General features: G+C 36.3%; 1 protein-coding gene across 5 annotated transcripts in view; it reads left to right on the top strand.

The window, feature by feature from the left end:
* PTAR1 (protein prenyltransferase alpha subunit repeat containing 1) overlaps positions 1-25,541 on the top strand; it is a 76,585-nt gene that overhangs the window by 954 nt on the left and 50,090 nt on the right. For 3 of the 5 annotated variants that reach the window (XM_058565697.1, XM_058565693.1, XM_058565694.1), the window contains exons 2-3: positions 7,695-7,864; positions 18,249-18,315. In XM_058565697.1, coding sequence (XP_058421680.1) covers positions 7,695-7,864; positions 18,249-18,315 — 237 coding nt within the window. Of the gene's footprint in view, positions 1-7,694; positions 7,865-18,248; positions 18,316-20,946; positions 21,003-25,541 lie in introns of those variants that run through there. The other 2 variants (XM_058565696.1, XM_058565695.1) reach the window with 2 other exon arrangements.

A 25,541-nucleotide genomic window follows, 5' to 3' on the forward strand; every position in this document is an offset into this window, starting at 1 on the left:
GAGTGACCACAACATTATACAAAAGAGTAAGGAAGAAACAAGAGTGTAGCTCTTTTCCCATCCCTCCTCGCCCCTTCCCGGAAAAGAAAGAAAAACATGGAATCCAGTTTTACATTATTTTCATGTTATCTAATTGTTTGTGGAGTTTATTTTTAATATTTTCTTCTTTAAACTGGCACACATGGATTATTCTTTTTAAGCATTCTAACCCGTTAAGCTTTTCTGCCTAAAAGAGGTGCCAAACTTACATCTAAACGAAATGTTCTTTTCCTTCAAGGTGATGCTTATAAAAGAATTAAGAAGCCCTCAGATGTCCTGTTCCCTTGTGGCACACATTTGTAGTCCTACAACTGTGCCTCATTAAAAACAAAACACTGCTGGCCTCAAAACACACCTGCCCCCTCTGACGGCGTCCACTTCCTTTCCCCTTGTGACTGCTGCCTTTTTCAAAATGAGTGTTTGGAATGATTTCCTGTCTGTAACCATAGTGGGTCCTGGGCCTTCTAAAGAATGCTTTGATGCCTTGTTGTGTATCAGTCTTTCAGTCCTTTTTTGAGAATGAGAACTTCAGTGCAAATAAGAGCCATCCTCAAAAAAGAGACATCCTCAAAAAAAAAGTTGGACAAATGAAGGGCCTGTTTCCTCATCATTGGTGTTATTTTTCTTGAAGAAAATATAGCAGAGGTTAGAAAGAAGTCTAGTAAGTACAGTAAGCATTTTAGTTTCTCTTCTTTGAGGTAGACTAGAAAAGCTTCCAGTATTTTCTATTTGGAGAAACTGAGATTGAGTGTTCCTTGGCCTGGCGGATCGACACAGTGCAGTTTGGAACACATGCCAGTTCTTGTGGATTACATTTATTGAAATTCATAAAGGACTTTAATACCCCCCTTAATCATATTTTTATGGTGAAATCTCATTAATATGCTCTGTCTACATAATTTATAATTATTAATAAGCATTTGGGTCATTCAAGATTTAAAAGTATGAAGTATGTTGGGCATTTGAAATAATATGTAATATAGGTCTAAAAATTTAAATGGCCTAATTCATTGTTTAATATTAATCTTCAGCTATGGTTTAGTACATATTGCCTACAATAACGATATCTCCAGTAATAGCACTATGCATCCCTTAAAATGTCCTATAATTTGGACTTCTCAAAATTGCTCATACTTCTTCCCCAATTTAGCCCTTTTTTCCCCAAAATAAAGAGGCTATATTTCTAGTTAAAAGGAAAAAAAGCATCATTTACCTTGAAAGTTAGTAGTACCTAATTACACTTTTCAGTATTATAAAAAGAAAGTTTTTATTCTTTACTTTTTGTTTCCTTTTTTTCTCCGAACAAGATAGATTGTAATTTCATTAGCCAACATCTACTCCCTTGAACATAGGGACATTGTTGTCTCTGTAGAAATATTTAGCTAGGAGGAGTTGAAGATGCAGTGGTTGAGATGTGGATTTTGTTACCCTCTCTCAGCCTCAGTTTCCTTGTGATATAGTGAGGCTGATGAGAACACAGGAAAATCACCTCATACAGTGTGTGGCACTTAGTTGCCACTAGGTAAATAGAAGTAACCTGAATCCCTGTGTTCCTCAGAAAATATTCGCCAACTGAATGATAAATGTGAAGCACATTATAAGCTGAAAAATACCATACAAATGTTGTTTGTATTGTTGATTCCAAAACAACTGAAGGCTTGGCCCAGAAACAGACATTAGCTTAATGTATAGACCTTAACGTGCTGTTGTGGAAGACAACTGTTTACAATGCAGTTAGGGTCACGTCAGAGTTCTCTTATCTAGCAAGTTGTTATTTTTTATTACTCTGTTAAATATTTACTAAACTCTCACTGTTTGTGAGGTGCTGTAGGTGCCATATTCGCAGTATGGAACAGGAAGAAGTATAAAATACAGTTCTTGTACTCAAGGCAGAGAAATGTCTGTGATAATGAAAATGTTCTGTATCTGTCCTGTCCACCATGGTGGCCCCTAGCGTTTGTAGCTGTTGAGTGCTTGAAATGTGGCCAGTGTGAATGAGGAACTGAATTTTAAATTTTATTTAATTTTAATTGATTACATAATAGCCACATATGCCTAGTGACTACTGTATTACACTGTGCAGGTCTAGATGGAGACCTAAGACCTACCTGTAAGAGTAGTCAATTAACCCTGCAAAGCAGGTTTATGATAGAGGCTGGACTAGCCGTATGGTGAGCAAGTGCTGTGAGTCTATTAGAAGTAGAAGGGAGGCTATGTATGTCTTGGCCAGGGCTCTTAGGGGAGGTGGGTTTTGAGCTGAGCTTTGAAAGCGAGGTAGGATTTACAGTCTCGGAGAGGGAGCCAAAGACCTCCACAGGGAACAGCAAATTAACCCAAAGTAGCAAAATGTGATTGGAAAGACACTGTAGGGGCCGATTTTGGGAGTGCTTGACTGTCTGGCTTAATTTCTTTCCTTCCAAGCATGCATTCAGCAAAAGAGCACCTCTATTTGACAGATACTATGCTAGTCTCTGTGTATACAGGGCTGGAAGCAGGGTGTATGTAGATGAACACACCACACATGGTCCCTGTCCTGTGGAACTTGAAACAAATCAACACGCAGATTATGAAAAGAACCCAAAAGGATAAAGAAAGATACTTTGAGAGAATAATAACAGAGAGGCCTAATTAAATTAGAAGGTCAAGATAGTTCTTTCTGAGGAAATAGTTAAATTGAGACATGAGGAATGGATGAGTTGGCTCAGGGGAGATACACTTCCTAGGCAGTGGCTAGGCCCCAATGAAAATTTTTGAGTAAAGGAGTAGTGATGAAAGGCAATTTTAGATTGTCTGCAAGTTGAACTGAAGGATAGGAAACCATAGAGTCTTAGTTGTCTTCTTACACTTGATTTTCATCTATTTATTTAAACAATAGTATAGTTGTAAAAGTTTGGGTTTGGAGTCTGATGATCCTGGATTTGAACCTTGGCTTGTCATTTACTAGCTGGGTAGACTTAGACAAGACTCTTTCCTCATCTGTAAAATGGGGATAAAATGCCTACTTTATAAGATTATTGTGTGGAAAAAATGAAATAGTGCATGTAAAACCTAACACAGAGCATCACGTATAATAAACACTTAATAAACAGTGGTAATTTGGGTAGCTGTTTGCTAAATAAGGTCAGTAATGTAATTTCAGTGATATGCAAAGTGAGTGGCCTTTAGAATTGAGAAAGCCTGCAAGGTCTCTGAAATATCTTAATTCAATCACCATAAGGTTTTAATTATCAGTATGCCAGGGTCAGTTCCTATAGATGTTTTGATAACTTTCCTTTTTGGTCATTCTGGAAAGAATTCCAGTTTGAATGAAAAAAAACCCAAAATAACTGTTAGATTAAAAAGGGGTGGACCATTTCCTGAATCCTTCGGCTGTTTTCTGTTCAGTCACTCCACATTATAGGGTTCAGTTTTAATATTTGGGGACCATCTTTCCCTCCCGAAAAGAAGCTGGTTGATGTTAACTTTTGTAAATAATAAGTGGGCCCACCCTAATTGATGATGTTTCTGAAAAGTCCAAATAAGAGAAGCTGTCTAAACATGAGAAACAAAGTCAATATCAGTTTTATAGGAACCTTGAACTTCATGTAAGGCAGTGGATCCCCATTGTGAAGTGAAGCAGTCAGAGATGTACCATGCTGTGTATGATCTTTTTAAGTAATGTATTGGTTCATTCCATGTTGCTATTCCTTTGGAACAGCCTTTGAAGGTAACCTAAAAAGTGAACATCATGGTATCTCTTTGAGAAGACTAGAACTTGATCACTGTTCCAAACCTTCATGTCTTTAAAAATCGTATGACCTTGGTAATGCAGGTATTTACTTGAGTATCCTTGTTAAATACCAGTCTAAATTGCTAGAAAGCTAAAAATATAAATGCATGGAATTTGGTGGTAGTGAAACAGTCAGAAATTTCTCTTAGACTCTTTCATAAGAAAATAACTGGAGATATATTTGATATTTATAGCACATTCATTGCAACCATTAAAAATATAAAAATTAGTTATGTAGGAAAATGTTTAATGTGAATTAAGTTGTAAAAAAAGGTTATAGAAGAGTATGTCCAATATAATCCCACGTTTGTAAAATACTAAGAAAAACAGGATGCATGCCCAACCATTAGTAGTGGTAGAGGGATGACAAATGACTTTTAGTTTTGTCCCTGAGTTTTCCAACTTTTCTTGAGTATGAAATTAGAATTTAAATAGCCAGAAATCTAGAAGGAATTAATCTAAATTTTACTTTCTTTCACTGATGTCTTTATCTTTTACTCTAGTGTCAAGAGTTTTCGGCTAAGTATTAGGAGATCAGATTTTTAACTTAGCTACTAGCAATGTGACCTTGAATAATAGTCTTAACCTCAACGGACCTCAGTTTCCTCATCTGATAAAATGAGAGACTGGAGGAATGAGGTCCCTTCCAATTTTAAAATGATTCTGGAATCATATTCTAAATTGTCTGAAAAAAAAGTGGACTACGACCTAAGGGACTAGGCATAGGAGAAGTCTGAAGTCAAACACACTGTTATTTGGAAGCTTCCTGACCTACCTATCTTTATAATGTACATGTTATATTTTTAGGAAGCAGCAAAGCACTGTATCTTATAGTCAGATAACTTGACAAAGGCTTAACTGTCTTTGCCTCAACTTCTCATTATCTGTTAACCAAGGAACTTTTCTGGTTGACCTCAGACTCTTAACTGAATTAATGATAGCATACTTCATCTTTGCCTGGCACTGTACAGCTTACCACATTCTTTACAGTGCGTTATTTGCTTTTCATAATAGGCAGGAACGGGATGGCATTATTATTCCTGTATTTCAGGTGAGGATGCCGATGGCAAGTGACCTGCCAAATTCACATTGACTGTCAGTGGGAGAATGGAGACTAACTAGAATTGTGGACCTCCAAAGATCAAGTGCTTTTGTCTCTACATCCTACTACCTCTCTTTAATATTTTTTTACCCTAGTGCTTTACATTCCCTGATATGACTGTTTTCATTCTCCTTACATGAGAATAACTTTCAGGTTTCTCAGTCAAAATTGAAGTCTATAGAGGCCAAGTGACATGAGATATATATATATATATATGTATATGTCTCATACTGACAGAGCTAGGACTGGGACCCACTGCATTAGAAGGATGTCAGAAATAATGTCTTTTGGAGAGTCAAGAAGCAATATTCTTTGAAAACTATTTATTTGAATATTATCACTGAAGTTCAGTGATAATCAGCTTTTCAGTAGCAGTTTTTGAACACCTGCTATAACAAGGTAGTCTTGTTTTTTTAAATTATTTCTTGGAAGAATGGTAGCCAATTACAGTTTTTTGTTTGTCCAGATGGCTCTGTGCTTTCATTAGGCACCAAATTATTAGTTGGGCATTTTATTTTTGGTCTAAATAGTGAGCAAGGCAGGTTGTTACGTTGTGAATTTAAGTAAAAAAAATCCCCCCCAAAACAGAGTATACCCAGAAGCTAAGATTCTTTTATTCTTGTTACCCTAACATTCATGTTGTTGACTTTTGCAGTTCTTTGAAGTGCTGTAAGTGGTTATTAGATCTCAGAAAACAGACTTTCTTGAAATAACTACAGTGAGGTTTTTTCTATAATTCTAGTTTATTTGTTAAATGTTCTACGTTATATAGTAAAACCTGAATACCAGGACATACCAGAGATTCAGACATAAATTAGTCAGGTATAGATCTAGATGTGGCTAGTTGTCCTAATAGTGAATTAAATAGAGTTCAGGTTAATATCACCAAACACATATGCAAAAACATATTTTGAAATATTGGATGTTGACCTCCGATACTCTCTCAGCATTGCCTCATTCTTAGGACAGAACTTTATTTATATTACTGGAATGGCAAATGTTAACATTTTATTGTAGATATTGACACAACTCCCCATCAAAAATGTCAGTTCTGTGAAGTCAGAACACCTTGTTTTACTAATTTTTGCATTTTCAGAATCTAACACAGTACCCAGTACATTGCAGTACTCAGAAAATGTTTAGATAGTATTGACATGGTATATCAAAACACCTCTGAATCAACTGAGCTAGTTGTCAGGACAAAAAAACCTTAGGTCTCAAACTGTACTTGTGAGTTAAATCAGCTTGAAAGAATGGTTAGTGACTTGCAACCCCTAGAGTACCCCTGTTTATTGATATATCCCTGTGTCCCTAATGAAGTGATCAGTAGAAAGTAGGTTACTCCTGAGCTATCCAGTTTTGAGTTTCCAGGAGGGATCTCACTTTAGTTCTACAGCCTCCCACCAGTTTGTGATGGTAGCCTAACAAAAAAAGAGGACTTTTCTTATGACCTATAATTAAACAAGTTTCCCCCTCTTTGCATCTATCAAACTACTGTCTTGGCAGGGGAATCCCAGGGACATAATAGATAATGTCACACACATCAGTAGTTTTCAACCTACTCTAAAAAGTTATTTTCTTTTTTAAAAACATTTAAAAAAATCCGTTTAGACACTAAAAATATCATTATTTATGTCAGCTGCTCTTGTTAAAAGGTTTCTTGTTATTCATTAAGGGAAGCATGTACTATTTGAGAAAGAATGCTTCATGTAGGCAAGAATTTTAACTTCGTTATAGTCGAAAGGCAAGTGTGCAGGTTTTGCAAAAACATTTTTATGTTTGCTGGTTCATTTACTATATAAGTCAACTGCCCTATATATTGTTTATTAAATCTCAGCCTGTAATGTAAATTTTCAACTTAAATTGAGGTGGATTGAGGGATATAGATACTGCTTTAGATGAAAATGATCAAATTCTAAAATGTATTTGTGTTTTAACCACATTTAGTAGTGTGTTTTTTTTAATTCAGGCAAGTGTAAAGGATTATAAAGAAGAAAAAATGGCCCACAGTCTCATTGACAAGATAACTTTTATTGATAATTTGTTTCTGCTCCATGTACATTTATTAGTAGGCAAGCATAAATACATTTCTTGACATTTTTTAAAAATGTAAATAATACAAAAAATGATTAGAAAATTTAAACTATATAAAAATAAAATCTTTCCTCTCCCTGAAAGTTTCTTGGTATCTTTCCAAGAAATTTTTTAATGCATCTATATATCTTTTTAAAAAATTTATACAGAAGGCTTTGTGCTGTACATTGTGTTTGGCATTTTGCGTTTTTTGTTTCATGTATCTTGGCACCCTTTCCATACCAGCATTTGCAGATCTGCCTCATGTTTTACACCTCTGTCACGCCATATTTATTTTACCAGTTTTATATTGATATACGTTTAGGTTGTTTCCAGTTTTGTTGCAATGTTGCAATAAACATCCTGTTTGTATATTTTGGCATAGGATAATGTCTGAGCACTGGAATTGCTGGGTCAAAGAGGATGTACATTTAAAATTTTGAAAGTCATTTTCGGATTTCCATCCAAAGATTAGACCAATTCTTATTCCTATCAACAGGGAGTGCAGCATACTAATTTTCCCGTGCTCTTGTCAGTATTAAAAAACTGGTGTTTTTTTTTTTTTTAATTTCTTCCAATCTAGTAGGTGAGCTAAATAATATTTTTAAGAAAGGGAAATATGTGAGTTTTTAAAAAAATACTCTAGGATTTGAAAATTTTAAAAGGCTAATATTCTTATCTTTAATTCTTTTTTATGTTTTACATATTAAGAGATGAAATTGGCCTGATCCCATGTCCTGAAGCTAGGTATAACCGGAGTCCCATAGTCCTGGTTGAAAACAAACTTGGTGTGGAGAGCTGGTGTGTCAAGTTCCTTTTACCGTATGTCCACAACAAGCTCCTTTTGTACAGAACAAGAAAGCAATGGCTGAACAAAGATGGTAAGTATGAACTCTATCCTCCTCCTTTGGTTTTTAGAAGCAGCATAGAATAAACTGGGAACCCTCTCTGAGTGTTGGCATTCCTGGATTCTAGTTCTGGCTCTTTCATTCACTGCCTGGGCAGGCGCTTACCTTCTCTGTCAAGTGAGGAGTTGGGCCTCATCAGTAGTTTTCACATTGTGCATCCATAAGTGATTGTATAGATGGTGCTTCAAGCAGGGTGCCAGGCCACCTACTGCAACCTGAGCAGGAAATTAGAGCAATTCTTTTAAAAAAAAATTTATTTATTTATTGTAGTTGACATATAGTATTATGTTAGTGTTAGGTGTACAGCACAGTGATTCAACATTTATAAACATTATGTAATGATCACCATGATAAGTCTAGTAACTATCTGTCACCATAAAATCAGAGCAATTCCGATTTTATCTATTTATGCATTGGGGTCATTTATAAAATTTTATTTGAAGAAAACATCCTGTGGCTAAACAAAGTTCGAAAATCCCTGAAGAGGGCTCTGGTCTCTACAAGCTCAGATTCTCTGGTTTCTAATCCTTTAGTACCTTATAAGCAATAGAACTCATTTTAGTAGCAGTCCAAATGAGGTAAGGGAGGCGTGATGATGGTAGTTATCTTGTGAACCAGCTTGGGGATCTATGAAGGTGCCCGTTGCACTGTGAATCCCAGTTGAGCCCTGGCCCTCTGTCCTGTTCCTATGCTAATATGAGTGAGAGAAAACCATCCCAGCATTTGCTTCTTCCACTCCTCTGAGACAGTGCTTTGCTGCGTTGGCTAATCCCTCTTCATCCCACCTGGTCTCTTTTCGTAGTTTTCCCCCCTGTATGTGATATTAAGCCTCTGTGCACAAATTCTGTTTACTTTTTAGGTAAAAGTGAGACCTGAGATCTCACTTTTTTGGAGAGTACTCATTCAAGATCATGTTCTCGACTGTTTTTTTAAGGCTCCTGCCCCTTCCCACATACAGCAGTACCTTCAAAAGTGCTCAGTATGCTTGGTGGCTGTTTGTGAATAAGAACTTTGTTTTGTAGAGAATTTTAATTACCAATTCAGTAGCCATTACCAAGAACCTACTCATACCAGAAGCTGTTCTAAGTACTGTGGGGGATAAAAGGTGAATAATACACGTTCCCTTTTCTCAAGAAGCTTACAGTTGAGTGAAAAACAATCTCTCTGTGGAGTGTTGCCAAAGGTATGACATACCGATTTCCTCGTATTCTCTCAGCATTGTCCTTAACATACTGTATTATAGGTTAATAGCGCTTTTCCCTGTTTAGACCAGTAGAAAAGGAGTCTGATTTGAACATGTAATTTGAAATAGTTTCTATATTCTGTGTGTTTCAACTCTAGTCCTGTGATATATGTTTCTTATAAGGCCATGTCTGAGTTTATGGCTTAGCTTAAGTTTCTGGCATGAACTTAAAGATAAAGATATTTATCTATCCTTAGACCCTCTTTTGTTCTTCATTCTGTCACCCTATAGTAGGTTTCAGTAACATTAAGGTACAAAGTAACACCATATGAATCTATCAAGTTACTTTTTGCCAAACAAAGCTGTATTGTGTATGTTCTTGTGCACAGAGATGTATAATTGAGCCAGTACATAACTAACTCCACTGGGAGACAGAATAATGCTCTTGTAGAGAAGAAAAAGTATGAATTATAAGATATCAAAGGCTATGTTGTTTCAGATCATTATTTTTTGGCCATTCACGTATGCTAGCCAACCCGTCTTCTTCCTGTAGCCTTCCAAATCCTTCTCTCCATTTCCCTGTCTTTCCCTGCAGGCTTTGCTGAATCTCTTCATTGTGTAGTTTTAGTCTTGATAAGCCCAGGAGGATCTAGGCAGAAGAGCAAATGGTTAAGCTCAATCAAACAAACAGAACTTTGAAATCTAATACAATTGTGCCTGTGTACAGAAGCAGCTTGATTTTATTCTAACCTACATCCTCGTGGAAGCAGTTTTTAGTTTCACTTTTTTGGTGGGTGGGGACAGCGTAGTTTAGTGTGGTGTCGTATACTACTCAAGCTGTATATCATATTATTGGTAAAAATATGGAAGTAAATGTCTGATTTGACAAAAGAAGATACCTGAAGATGCTGACTGATTAATGTAAAAGTATTCTGCCAGATTTGTGAATTGAAGCAATTAGAACACAGAGGTGAATCTTGCTAAGAAAAAAAGTAAAAAATATTCGGTGAAAACAGTTATTTCATGAAAATGCTGTACCTTTAAAGCTGTTTTTATAGAAAATAAATATGTAAGAAGAGCCAAGTGAAGAAAGCTGGCAGTTTAAGAACAATTTCAGAAATGTTAGTGTCTGTGTGATTAATCATGCCAAAATCCTAGATGTCCTCTAAGAATGTATTCTGTAAATGAAGGTGACCTTTATTTTGGGGGTAGATATTTTTTTTGTTTTAACCAAACTGAATTCATGCTCTCATTAATGTGCTGAATTCCTTAGATGTTTAGAGAGCTTCTATATTAGTCAGGATTCTCCAGAGAAACATCCAGTAGAAAATTTTATGTATATATAAAATTTTATATAAATAAATATAAAAGATTTATTATGACATATTGGCTCACATGATTATGGAGACTGAGAAGTCCCATATCTGCTATCTGCAAGCTGGAGACCCGGGAAAGCCAGTGATATAATTTAGTCTGAGTCTGAGGGTCTGAGAACCAGGGGAGCCAATGGTTGAAATCCCCATCTGAAGGCCGAAGAAGATAAGATGAGATATCCCAACTCCAGCAGACAGGCAGGAAGTAAAAAAAAAAGGTGAATTCCTCCTCCTTCCTCCTTCTGTTCTATCCAAGCCCTCAACAGATCAGATGATGCCCACCCACAGAGGGGAGGGCAGTCTACTTTCCTGAGTCTGCTGATTCAAATGCTAATCTAATCTGGAAACACCCTCACAGACACACTCAGAAATGTTTAATAATGTTAATCTGGGCACCCCATAGCTCATCAAATTTACCCGTAGTTCAACCAAAATTAATAACATCCCTGTTTAATTATGTAGAGAGACTGATATTTTTTAAAAGTCTGCTGTAGTAGTAGCCATATTTAGTTTGGGAGAGGAATGATACTGTAATTCTGATTTTTGAGAAATCCATGACAAAAACAAAAAGCTAGAGAGAAGTCCACAGCATTGGAGTCTTGACTGGGCAGAGCTCTGTCCTGCACTCTGTCTCCCAGTCTGCCTTTCCACCACCTTCTTTCTCACAATCACTGCTCCATAACTGAGCTATCTCTTTAAAAACCACCTTCTCTCCATTTCTTATTTCTCGTCTGGACGAATGTTATTATCTCATGGCTGGTCTACCCCATTTTCAACCTCTCTTCTGTAATCCATGTCCATCATGTCACTAGCAAGTCGTTTCAAACAACACTTAGAAACAGTTTGAGGGATGATTTTCTGAAATATATATATGTTCATCTTATTTCATGATCCCTACAGGGTCAAGGTAGAGTTCAGACTCCTTGGCATGGTATTCAACATCGTTCATGATCTGTCCCCAGCCTGCATTACCAGCCTTTTTCTCTACTTTCTATTCAGCGTCAGAGGTTGTAGATTTGCATCCCCCAGGCTGAAGCCAGCCCACAGATATATTTCGTTTGGACTTGTATAATGTTTTTAAAATTGTTTTTAATTAGTTGGATAAACATTTAAAGTCAGGATGAACTTTTAAAATTAGGATGGAAATCTGGATTTCTTATCTTCACTTGAAAAGTCAGAAGCCTTGGCCGCGTAAGTTTCTGCATGGCAGCACTTGGCTAGGGCTCGTAGCCTCTGCTTTTCTTCACTAGGCAAGCCAGTTCCAATTCACTACAACCTCCTCGTCCTTCAGACATTGAGGCAGAGTGTCAGTTGCTACTTATCAACAAGTTTGTTTTGCTACTTTTTTGACATTCATTTGAACCCTGGAAGTATTTGAATTTGCAGCCATTTGATATATATTCCAGCCACAACAGACACTGTTCCATTCTTTGACTTTGCTCTGTACTACTGCCTTACTTCCATGCCTTTCCTGAGGCCGTGTTCATGTCTTACATTGTCTTCGTTGTTGTGGTTGTCAGCACACACCTGTGAAGCCTCTTTCAACTGCTCCAAGAAGCAGTAATTACTTTTCTGCACTCCTTTGGAGTCCTTTATTCAGACTGCTTGCATAGTAGCACTTATCACACTTTATCATAGTTGATTATTTAAACAACATTTTTTCCAGCTAGATTGTGAGTTGTTAGGAAGAAGGTTTATGGCTGGTCTTTATTTACTCAACACCTTTATGTGTTCGACAGACATTTGTCAAATAAGTAACATCAGTTTGGTAAACAAGAGTTTTTAGCTTAGTCTGGCTATTGATTCAGTGACTGTATTCTGTGATAAACAGAGCCTTTTTGGTGTTTACCACATAACTTTGCCTCAAGCCTCTCTTCTTGTGGTAACCTGGTTGTATTTTAGAGGAAGAGATTAACCAATACAAGTTGACCTTGGGTTTATTTCTAGATGCATGAAAACATATCTCTGTCAGAGACAGTTGTCAAACCCAGTGATCATTACCAGGTGACTGCTGGCCTTGGGCCATTTCCAGAATGCAGTGCAGCAAAGAAAGCATATTGATTTTTCTCTGACTTTTCTGTAGCATCCTCATATCCTCTCCTGTTACAGCTGGAATTTAGCTACTTCTCTGTGTATAATGTGCCCTGATTCATTTTCTCTTTGTGGTATGATGATGAGTTAGTCATATATTGGAGTGTATCTAACAAAGGAACGTTTATTTGCTGATATATATTTTGGTGTTTGGAGAGAGAGCTGTTTAATTTCAAGAGCCTATAGGGATATCAGTAGCTCACATATTCTGGGTAAAACTGCAGGAAATGGTATATAGTTGATGAAACAGAGAGAGTGAAATAGTTACAGTCAACTGGTAGTTATACGTGTTTATCTTTAGATCTTTGGTTCAGTCCTCACTCAGAGAGGGCAAAGTAATTGTAGACGGTGTGCTAGAGTGGAAAGAGCATCTGCTTTGCAGGAAACCAGACCTGGATTTAGATTCAATTCATCAGCACGCTGAAGTCACTTAGTAGTGACTTCAGGCAGATTACTTAACTTCTTTGTATTTCCACGCCAAAATAAGGGAATTCTAATAGGTCTCAGAGGGTTGTTGTGAGGATCCTATGAATTAGTGTGTAAAGCACAACACAGTGCCTAGCATGTGGTAGGCTCTCAAGAAACACAAATTTCCTTCCATTTAGCCAGAACCAGTGGGGAAGAAGAACACAAAAATACATATAATTCAGGAATGATTCTTTGTGTCGAGTATTTCTAGCCTAGTTATTTCTCCTTCATTGGCCTTTTCCCATTTCTGACATTCTACCTCACTCCCAGTTCTTGGATCTGACTGGAATGCTTCCTGAAGGAAGTCTCATCTGAACTTGAGTCCTGCTTCAGGAGGAGGTAGCAGTGTGTCAAAGAGTAGAGGAGAAGGCCCTGTGGCTTATATGTGTTACTAGGCACCACTGATGCTTGGTTGAGGCTGTTGATATGTTTTAAATCCTGAAATTCTTAGAAGTTGAGTAGTATCCCTCTGCTCAGCAGTCACTGCTCAGCCACCTTAGGAGATTCTTCTCTTCCTTCTGGTGGCATCCAATCCCAGTATCACTTATGGAACTGGGCTAGGAGATACAGGCTTTGTAATAGGAATTATCATTGAGTGCTTACTGTGTGTCAGGTACTGTCCTGACACTTCACGAGTGTGAATCATTTAATACCCCCCAGGAGGTAGTAGTATTATTAGCTCCATTTTACATATGAAGAGGACACTAAGGCACAGAGAGATTAAGTGGCAAGCTCAGGGACTTCCCAGTAAGTGGTAGAGCTGGGCTTTGAACCCAGCAGCTGCTGTTGCCCTGCGAGGGGGGTACCTTCCAGTAAAGGAAGCGTTACTTTGATTAGCCTTCCTCTCTCTTCACACAGCCACAAAATGAAAAGTGGGGACTTAGGTATTTTCTGTGTTTATTTGTTAGTTTTTGCCTTGTGCTCCTACAACAGCATGCCTCTCGTGGAGGATGAACCTATCTTCATTTATGGGTGGGGAAGGAGAGTTGCTTAGAAGTACAAATGAATGGCAACTACCGTTGGTCACACATTTTTTTTTTTTTTTTTTTTTTTTTTTTTGTGAGGAGATCAGCCCTGAGCTAACATCCGCCAATCCTCCTCTTTTTTTGCTGAGGAAGACGGCCCTGGGCTAACATCTGTGCCTATCTTCCTCCACTTTATATGGGACGCCGCCACAGCATGGCTTACCAAGCAGTGCGTCGGTGCGCGCCCGGGATCCGAACCAGCGAACCCCGGGCCGCCGCAGCGGAGCGCGCGCACTTAACCGCTTGCGCCACCGGGCCGGCCCCCACACATTTTTTTTTTAATGCAGAAGGGGAGAGTCCAATAGACTAACTACCAGTTTACCTAAGTAGTATAATGGATGTTGAAAACTTGTAGACTTCAAAAGAAGTTCTAGAGACCTTCCCATCATGCACAAACATTTCCGTATAACCACTTAACTACCAAGTTGTTTTTTATTGTTGCTTATTTTACAAGTTTAGAAATTTGGACAGTTTCAGTACAGGAACAACTGCCTCATTTCTGACTTCTTTGATTAATTGATGTTGAAAATATTAATTTCTTGGTTGGTAAGTAGCAATGGTGTTTAGTTGAACACTCACTGTGTGTCAAATAACTATGGAGAAATGGAATGAATCTCGTTGCTCACAACACTGAGGTTGATATTATCATCCCCGTTTCACAGATAAGGAAACTGAAGTTCGTGTATGTTATGTAGGCAGTAAGTGGAGAAGCTGGGATTCAAACCCAGGTGGTATGGCTTTAAAGCTTATGCTCTTACCACTCCTCTATGCTGTGTCTAGATGTGGAACTTCTTTTGGGCAGGGGCCATATTTTCTCATCTTTGATATATTACAGAGGACCTGCATCCAAAAATTATAGTCTCATCAAGAGAATAATATTTATACAAGATCAGTAACAAAGTAAGATATACACAGAACATAGAGATGAAAGATTGCCTCCAGCTAGGGAGGTCAGGAAAGCCTTTAAGAAGAAAGATGTTTTGTTTTTGTTTTCCTATTTAGAGTTAGGAGGACATTTCTGCATTTCTGACAGAGAGAATAACGAGCAAGTAAATCTGAGTTATGTCTGAAGAAGAGAAGGTAGGCAGATAAAAGGTGTGTTTAGAGAAAGGTGGAGTATAGCATGTGAGGGAAAGTAGTGGAAGGTCAAGCTGAGAAGGAGATTGGGGCTGGGTTCTAGTTTTCTGGTCCATTTTTCCAGCACCCTGTGCTCTAGTCACACTCTGGTACTAGTGATCTCTTGGAGAGCACGCTGTGTGTGAACTTCTATGTCTCTTTACCTTTGTTGATATTTTTTTCCACAGTCTGCAGTGGGCTTTACTGCCTTATTCTTTTATAGCCTTCCCTGGGACTCCAGTAAGAATTAATTTGCAGCTTCTTTGGTGGTCCCCAAAATGTGGTATGTTTTTACTTAACAATTATTTCATTTTGTCTTCTATAATTACTAGTTTATATGTTCTCTCCAACTACAGGGCAACCTTCTAGAGGGCAAGATCAGGTCTTATTTATCGTTATATGTATTCTCTCAGTTCTAAGGGCCCAGTTTAATCTTTGCGTGTAGTCAATACTTGGAATATCTGTGGAATTAAATGAATAATGGTATAGAAAATTGTATTTATTTTCCCTGGTAAATACTAAATTAGTGCCAAAAACTACTAAAAGTGAAAGAATAAAGAGGTTAATTAGACTGTTCTTTACAGATACATTGTTTATGTATGTAATGACTTATATTATAAAGAGGAATATAGAGGTCAAAAATAAATGTGTGCTAATCCTACCTTTTGTTGCTCATTTTATTGCACGTTTTACTCAGTAGTAATGAAATCATAGGCTCGCAATAAGTGTTAATTCATGGTTGAGAATGGAATAATTGATTTTATTTTTCACTGGAATATTTTTAAATGAGTGTAGGGATATATTTATGTGTGTGTGTTCTTAGATTTTAAAAAGTTTGTCTTATACACTGAGAATGTCCAAATTATTTATTGTAGATAGACATTTCAATGGCAGTATAATTGAGTTATTAAAAGCATTCAGGGGCCGGCCTGGTGGCACAAGTGGTTGGGTACGCGTGCTCTGCTGCAACGGCCTGGGGTTCGCAGGTTCGGATCCCTGGTGTGCAAGAACTCAGTGCTTATAGGGCCATGCTGTGCCGGCGTCCCATATAAATTAGAGGAAGATGGGCACGGATGTTAGCTCAGGGCCAAGCTTCCTCAGCAAAAAAAAAAAAAAATGGAGGGTTGGCATCAGATGTTAGCTCAGGGCTGATCTTCTTCACAAAAAAAAAAAAAAAAGAATTCAGATGCTGACCTTGCCACACTAATCGGATGACTAGAGGCAAATTGCTTAAACTCTCTAAATGTCAGTTTCCCTATCTGTAAAGTGAAATAAGAATATCTTGGACCATGATTGTGAGAATTCAACAAAATAATATAAATAAATTACTTACTACTGTACCTGGTACACAAGAATGCTAAATAATTATAACAGTTATTTTTATTATTTTATTTGCTTATCGTTTAATATGAGCCTAGAGATTACCTTAATTTAGTATTATGCCCTAGATTGATCATCTTATTCCTGGAATTCTCTTTTCAGTTTTAGTAAAATGAAGACAATATGTCTAAGTATTACTGATTTTGTTCTATTAAATATAGGCTTATGAGACTTGCTTGAATATATAAGAATTCTTTCAAGACCATAATAGATAAATAGCTAATGAATATGAATAGGCTGCTCATAAAATGAAAGTAGAAAATAGAAAACGAAAATGAAAAAATGTTTATATTAATAATTATAAATTAAAGATGTAAATTAAAGCAGAAACAAAATAGGGACCGGCCCAGTGGCGTAGTGGTTAAGTTTACATGCTCCACTTGGGCGGGCTGGTGTTCACGGGTTTGGATCCTGTGCGTCGACCTATGCACCACTGATCAAGCCATGCTGTGGTGGCGTCCCATATACAAAATAGGGCAGGATGGGCACAGATGTTAACTCAGGGCCAATCTTCCTCACCAAAAAAGAAAAAAGGAAACAAAATACAATTTTTTATCTGCTGCATTCATTTTTTTAAATACAGTCATGCGCCATATAATGACGTTTTTGCCAACAACAGACCACGTACACGACGACGGTTCCATAAGATTAGTGCCATATAGCCTAGGTGTGTAGTAGGCTACATATCATCTAGGTTTGTGTAAATATACTCGATGATGTTTGCACAGTGGTGAAATTACCTAACGATGCATTTATCAGAACATATCCCCGTTGTTAAGTAATGCGTGACCATATAATTATATAGGTCAGAGTTACAGGACGTAAGTATACGCGTATTACTCTTGGCAATATAAATAGATACACTCTATTTGGAGGACAATTTGAATATGCTTAATAGGAGCCATACTGATATTTATATTGTTTGACATAGTTCTGCGCCTGGAAGTATATCCTAAGAAAATAATCTGTGAGACAAAAAGTGTGTTTAAAAATGTTTGTAGCCGTATTATCTATAAAAGTGAAAAACAAACAGAAAGCAGCCTAAAGAATAAGGTAAATGATAGTATATTAAACTAAGTCATTGTTACAGCTGTTAAAAATGCATACTGTAGCAATATAGGAGAATGCATATAAAATAATATTGAATGAAAAAGAACAAAATTGTACATTTATCATTGCTTTATCTATACAAAAATGTATGTAAGAAAGGATAATCTTTGCAGGGGAATGTAAAGAAATTGTGTTAAGTAAGTTGGATTATGAGTGATTTTTTTTCCTTTTGAAAATTTGCACATAGCCAATTCTTGAAATATTTGTGAAATTAACTGAATAGTGGTATTAGAAACTGCATGTGTTTTTCCTTGTTAAATATTTGATTAATACCAAAAACTACTAAAAGAGTGAAGATGTTAATTTGGTTATTCTTCTAGGCATATTCTTTTATAAAATTGTTTCAGTGTCAACTTTTTTTTAAAAGAGTTACACTTATAAGTAGAAGAAAATCTTGAGGATAATTTTCATATCCCCGAAAGCATAGAACAAAGTATCTATCATTAAAATTATCATCACATGAAATATGTATTAGTATAATGTGAGACATACGTGTGTGTGTTTGTGTGTGTCTGTATAAATATATAAAATAAAAGGACTGTAAAAGAAAGAGAAGCCCAATTTTAAAGGGTAGGACTATTTGTTTTTAATATGACTTCTCTTTATTTTAGAATTGATAGATGTCACATGCACCCTGCTGCTTCTAAACCCAGACTTTACCACTGCATGGAACGTGAGGTACGTCGTTGTCATCAGTGATAAAATGAAATTGTTCAAATTTCTGAAGACATATAAGCCCCATGAGTTGTTAGCTTTTTGAAAAATGAAATATAAACCATATATCCATGGCATCTTACACTTATTTCTTCTACTGATTCTTTATAATATCTCCATGACAGGTCTGACATACACTTTGCAGCTTTTTGCATGTTTATGTCTATTCTCTGTAAACTTCTGGCCTGAAATGTCAGCTGTCAAGTTGAATTACAGTATACCATTTGAGACATGCTTTTATTTTCCTTCCTTTTTAGGGGGATGGGGCAATCAGCATAATTGGTTGGATTGTAAGATGTTAGTATATTTGAGAAGCACTGTAGCACAGTGGAAAGCGTGTAGGATGAGGATTCAAGGCGGCAGGCTTTTAGTCTCGGTCACTAACATTGTAACCAACCTCTATGGGCCTATTACTTGAAGTCTCTGGCATTCAGTATTTTGGTGAGAGATTATATCTTATTAATATCTTAAGTTCTTTAATTCTGAATGTTGTAGCTTTAAACACAAAATACTTTATAGAAATATTAAAATTCAGACCAGGTTTATTTTTTCATTAAAGTTTTTTCAGTTAAACAATATGTTTGGTTTTAAAAAATTGGTGGTCCCTTAGATTAACACAGATTCTCTTAGGGGAAAGCAGGATACAAATTATAGATAAATGAAAGTGAAGTCTTGTTGAACATTGTATATACATTTTAAGTTTTCCTATGGGAAAGAGCCATAGATTATAGCTCTTTACCTTTAAAGATGACTCAAACAATACTTTAATTTTCTGTGTATTTGAAGCAAGGCTACATTCTGAGTTAGTGTTTTATAATACCTACTGAATTTTCTATTTGTAACTGATTTTTAGAAATTTAGGTAACTTATATTTTGTGTCTTTTTAAAACTGTCTTTTAAATAATTAATGATCAGATATTTAGAGTAAAGAGTAAGAAAAGTATAGAATGAGATATGAGGCTTTAAAAATTTACATAATTTTAGAATTTCAGTTTTCTTTTATGGAAAGCACCACAGTGGTTAGGGAATAGACTAACGTTTATGAGTGGCTTCTATATCCCAGGGACCATACTACAACTTTATACGTTATCTCATTTAATCCACACAATACTTGACAACATTTGTTCATTCACTCATCACATGTTTATTGATTAACCACTGTGTGCTAGGTTCTAGGCACTGGGAATAGAGCCATGAACAGAACAAGCAAAAATCCCTGTCCTTATGGAGTTTTTATTCTAGTAGAGGAGGAAAAGCAATAAGGACATTAGTAAGTGAAATATGTAGTAGATCAAGTGTTGGTAAATCCTATGGAGAAAAAGTGGGAAAGAAAGGTGGAGAAGGCCAGAAGGAGGATGGGAAGAATGCTATTTCAGTTTTAAATAGGGGAACATTTGAGCAAAGACTGGCATGAAGTGAGGAATCAATCTCTGTGGATTCTGGGGGTGAGATCAGCATTCCAAGTAGAGGGAATAGCAAGTGGAAAAGCCCTCAGTCATACTTAAAATGTTCCCAGGTGTTCTAGGACAGCAAGGAAGCCAGTGTAGCTGGAGCAGCATGAACGAGGGAGAGAGTAACAGGAGAGGCCAGAGAGTAACGAGCCAGATCTCACAGGGCTTTGTAGATCTTTGTAAGCTGCTGTAGGAACTTTGACTTTTATTCTGGGTGAGACAGAAAGTCATTGAGGTTTTCAAGCTGTGGAGGGACAATATCTTACTTAGCTTTTAAAACTCTGGCTCCTGTGTGGAAAGTAGGCTGTAGGAGTGCAGGGAGTGGTTAGGAAGTTAGGAAGTAATGTAGGTGAGAGATGCTGGTGACTTGACGGAGAGCTCAGCAGAAGTGGTGAGAAGTAGTAAGATTCTCACTGTATTTTATAAACTATATAAGCTTTGACTGTATTTAATAAACTAATTTTAAAGATACAGGATAAATTGGATGTGAGAGAACAAAGAGGGTCAAGCTTGACTCTGGCTTTTGGCCTGAGCATCTGAAAGGATGGAGTTACCGTTAACTGAATTGGAGATGTCTGGAAGAGGAGCAGTTTGGGGGGTAGGGGTGGTGCTGGTTGGAAGTCAAGGGTTCAGTTTGGGACATGTTGGGTTTGTGTCCAGGTACTTGTATGTGAATCTAAAGTTCAGGTGAGAGTTCTGGGCCAGGTAGAGATTTGAGAATCACTAGAAAATGGATGGTATTTAAAGCCATGAGATTGTTTGAGATACCCAAAGGAGTGGGTATAAATAGAGAGGAGAACCAGTCCAAAGACTAAGCACTGGGACACTACAGGTTTCTAGAGTTGCACAGTCCAGTACAGTAGCCACTTGCAACATGTGGCTGTTGAGCCCTTGAAATGTGACCATTCTCAATTGAGATGTGCTGTAAATGTAAACTAGACATCAGATATTGAAGACTACTCAAAAACTAAAATATCTTATTAATAATTTTTATATTGATTACATGTTGAAATTATAATATTTCAGAGATATTGAGTTAAATAAAATATATTACTTTATACTTGTTTTTAATGTAGCTGTTAGAAAACTTTAAATTATATATATGGCTCACGTTTGTGACTCACATTGTATTTCTGTTGGACAGCGCTGTTCTAGAGTTTGCGAGATGAGGAAGAATCAGCAAAGGAGACTTTTAGGAAGGTACCATAAACTTACAACTGAGAGCTTTCTTAAGGGTAGGGACCGTGTTTGTTGTTTTTTTTCTTTGTTTTTTTTTTCCCCCGCTAGCATCTAACACCCTAGTGCCCGGTACATAATAGACATTCAGTTTATAGACTGGGCACTGAAAAATTCAGTGAAAAAGAAATGAGGGTAATAATAGAGAAGTGGGAGGACCATTTTTATTCATGTTCTCATATTCCTCATCATTAGAGTATAATTGAAAATCCTTCAACAAAAATAGATTCTTACTAGCATAAAGTATATACATACATATATATATTATTCATTGTATACTCTATAAGGCAGTTCACTGTAGGAGAGAGAACCTAGTCTTAAGATATATGGATCTTAGTCCTGTTATCATCAGTTAATTAGCAGTTGACTTTGGGCAACACCTTTGACTTCTCAAAAGTTTTAGTTTCCATATCTGTGAAATAAAAGATTTGAATTAGGTGATTTTTTTTATAATTCTTTTGAAAATGTTTTTTGATTATGTGTGGTTTGGTCTTATGAAGGGAAATTGCTCCATAAATCTAACTTCAATGATGTTAATAGCAGTTAATCTTGAAAATTGTTCTAGTAAGGTGATTAGTAAAGTTTTATGTTAGATGAGTAGAAAGGAAATCTTGATTTTTAAAAAATCCGTTGTGGATATGCATTGTAGTAAATTTTAATTTGTATTAGTAAGATTGATTGACTTTTGAAGACATAGAATCATGAATACATTTTGAGCAAAAAACAAGCAGCTTTGGAAGTAACCCTATAAGGGCTCTTGTAAATACTCAACACTTTATGTTTAATTGGTGTGTTTCTTCTGCAGTAATTCTGAGAAGCATTGAGTGGTTTTGACTGTATTTTATAAACTGCTAAAAGATGGTATAATGCATTGGTAGTTCAATTTATAGGTGTTGCAGGTGTAGGAAAAAAATAGGGGCAAGAATAAGTTTTTGAGCTGATCTCCTGTGATTACAGTGAGTGATGCATATAGTTTTAAAATCCAGCTGATTATAGAAAAAATGACTGGTACTTCTTTTTTTGCTTTGAAAATTGGTGAATTACTTGATGAAAGAAATTGACTTCATAATAATGTCCTATTGTAAGCAAAACATCTTTGAGCAACTTGAATAGCTGATACCAAGCTCCAATGATTCATGTCCTTTACTCATAGGCTATTGATTTAAATTGGTAGCCTTATTTTACACAGATTTGATGTTTGGTTCTGAAACTTTGAGCTCGGAGACCTTTAGCAGGTTACTGAATCTCTCCCAGCTTCGCTTTCCTCATCTGTAAAATTGAAATAATATTAGGTCGCACCATATAAAATTATCATTTTTGTAGATCAAAAATAATTAAATCCTAGCATCCAGATCCTAGTTTATATCACCGTTCTCTAATAAAAGGACTGAGCTTCTTGGAGAAATGGCTGATTGTAGGACCAGGGCAGGAAATATACAAGATGAACCCAGAACATCTTATAGAGCCAAAAAGTAAGGAAGTGCTCAAAAAACAATATGATGGGGATATGTCAAAGGCTTCTAGTGGCCAAAGCTGGAACAATTTGAGCAATAAATTAACATAGTACTGGATTATACCCCAGAGTATAAAATGAATATCCATAAGTCCATACTGACATAAATAAATGACTGAATAAATAAACGCTAGGAGACAATAGATAAATCTCCCATATAGAAGAATTCCAAATAATTTATCTAGATAACCTCCCTCAAGGAGATGGAGCTTAACTCCCTGCTCCTTAAGTGTGACTTCCTTGTAAAAAGTACGATGGAAAACGTGACACACTACTTCAGCCAGGTAATCAAGGTCATCATCAACAGTGACAAGTCATGCTGATATTATGTGTTCCTGATATGATGTGTTGAAAATGGCACTTTACCTCTGTGGTCTCTTCCTCCTGAAAACCCATAACCTTTGTCTAACCGTGAGGAAAACATCATACAAAATACCTGATCAGTACTCCTCAAGACTGTCAAGGCCATCAAAAACAAGGTATATCTGAGGGACCAAGAGGAGCCTAAGGAGACATAACAGCCAAATGTAATATGCTATGCTGGACAAGATCCTGGAATTGTAAAAGGACATTTGTTAAAAACTAAGGAATTCTGAATAAAATATGAGTTCCAATAGTAATCTGTCAATATTGGTTCATCAGTTGTGACAAATGTGCCGTAATACCGTAAGATGTTACTGATAAAGGAAACTGGGTACAGGACATCCAGGAATTCTCTCTACTATCCTTACAACTTTTCTATAAATTTACAACAATTCTAAAATAAAGTTGATTTAAAAAAACAATTAACAAGTGAATATTGGCAATTTCATATGGTTCAATATAATACTTACAGGATTGTTGTGAGAATTAAATTAGATAGTATATGTAAATCAGTTAACACAGTGCCTGACTCAGGAGAAGTGTTCAATAAATGGTAGTTTTTATGAGGATGACTTTTATTATTATCGTTATTGTTATTTCAGACACAATAACTGGAGGTTGAGGGGAAAAAAAAGAGTTGGCATTTGTTTATTCAGTATTTACAATGTGCCAAGTACTGAGCTAACCCGTGGAGATTTAGCCATGGACAACATGGCCCCTGGTCTCCTACAGATCTTGGATAGAGTGACAACAGAGAGAAGCTATAATCAATAGTTTGAGATGGAGAGAAGAGAGAAAAACTTATTAAAATAAACTTTGCAAAAACAAAAGCACAGTACCTCATATAGAGAAATAAAACATGCTACTCACCTTAGTAACCTCTGGAGGCTCCTGTGGGTATATTTTAGCTCCAGCACAAGCAGGTTTTCATAACAATGAACTGGAGTCTTCAAGGGAAAGTGATGAGATTTTTCATGTACTGTTTAATTGGTAAGTGAAATATGTAGTAAAAATTTTAAGAGTAACTTTTATTGCTTGAACAATCTGCTAATATGGAAAACCTCATTCCTTTTATAATTCTGCTTTTTATTGTTTCTTAAAACTTCGTTAGTCTGCTGCCTTCTTCCACCTTTGAACAAAGTCAGCACTCACATAATTTCATCCCAAACAAGGTTGCACATGCCACGTGGCACTGTTCCTTACCACCTCTGCTCTCTATTTCCCAAACAACAAGGGTGCCTTTTCCTTTCCTGGGTAGTTTGCCCCATACCTGTTTGATGACCCTCACTTCATTCCTTCTTCCTCTGTTAGCAGTGTACCACATAAGGCTTTTAGGATGAATATCGATGCCCTGCTTGTTCAACATGCCTGAAAATAAAGCCACCTCAAATTTAAGGCAGTATTCCATTTCCTCAATAAGAAAAATCCAAAAAAACATTTTTAGGCTGTTATCAGTATGTAAACTTTAAGGTATGTACAGGAAATAAGCAAATGTCTTCTTATGATATTTAGTTTTTCAGTTTAGTTACACTCTTTTAAAATAACATGTTATGTGAAATATTTAAATTTATAAATTCTTAATTTTCCTACTCACATTTCATTAACCAGTTTAATTCAAATTCCTCACATGGCTTATTGACATCAGTGACTTTGTCATCACAAGAGCTGTTTTTTTGAGTTATTTAGCATAGTTTTCCAGTGCACATCATGTTTACTTATATCTGAGTTGTTTGAGGTACAGCACTTTTTGAATCCCTGTGTGACTGGAAATTTTCTCTCAAGCCAGATTCCTACTTGAATACATTAGAGCAGTTGATTTTTTACTGTATCTCTAGGTTATATGATAGCCATAACTTAACCACTTAACATATTTCTTTTTCAAGAGATCTTTAAAAAACTTGTTCATGTCAATAGCTAACACCTACAGTGTTCAGTCCTGCCCCTAGGAGTGTTCATTAAATTGATATTAAAATTTTGCTTCCCTTTTTTATGATTCTGTTAGGTGATCTTTTCTAAGTGTCTGTATATACTGTTGATTTGAGGCTTTTTCAGGCTAAGATGTCATCCCAAATACTTCTTTGTTGTTCAAAATGAAGAAATTAAGAGAGCACCCCTAATTTAGGAAACTTTGTAAAGATTCAGTTATAAGGTGACTTCTCTTTTCTGAAGAAAATTTCAATTATTTCCATTTATATAGAGACATATATGGGAATATAGGTAGACAGTTATAAAGAAGGAAAGGTTTTAAATTTAGTAAATGGAAATTAGGCTTAATCCAATAAATTCTCTACAGTAGTGGTTTTTAAACTTGAGTGTGCTTCCCCAGAGGGCTTGGTAAAACACATTGCTTTGTCCCACTGGAGTTGTTGCTTCAGTGGATCTGGGATGAGGTCTAAGAATCTACATTTGTCACAAGTTCCAGATGATGCTGATGCTGCAGTTAAGAACCCTAATTTGAGAAACACTGCTCTACAAAGTAGTTAAAATTACATAGAGTAATATTTTGCTTCCTTTTACTTCATATGTGTCCTGACTTATTGTATGAAGAAAATGTTACTGATTTCAGAAGAAAAAGGATCTGAGACTGCAAAAGCAATTGGCTGTTGCAGTAATCTTCTTTTAATGAT

This window comes from Diceros bicornis, chromosome 22 (assembly GCF_020826845.1).
Source record: "Diceros bicornis minor isolate mBicDic1 chromosome 22, mDicBic1.mat.cur, whole genome shotgun sequence".
NCBI lineage: Eukaryota > Metazoa > Chordata > Mammalia > Perissodactyla > Rhinocerotidae > Diceros > Diceros bicornis.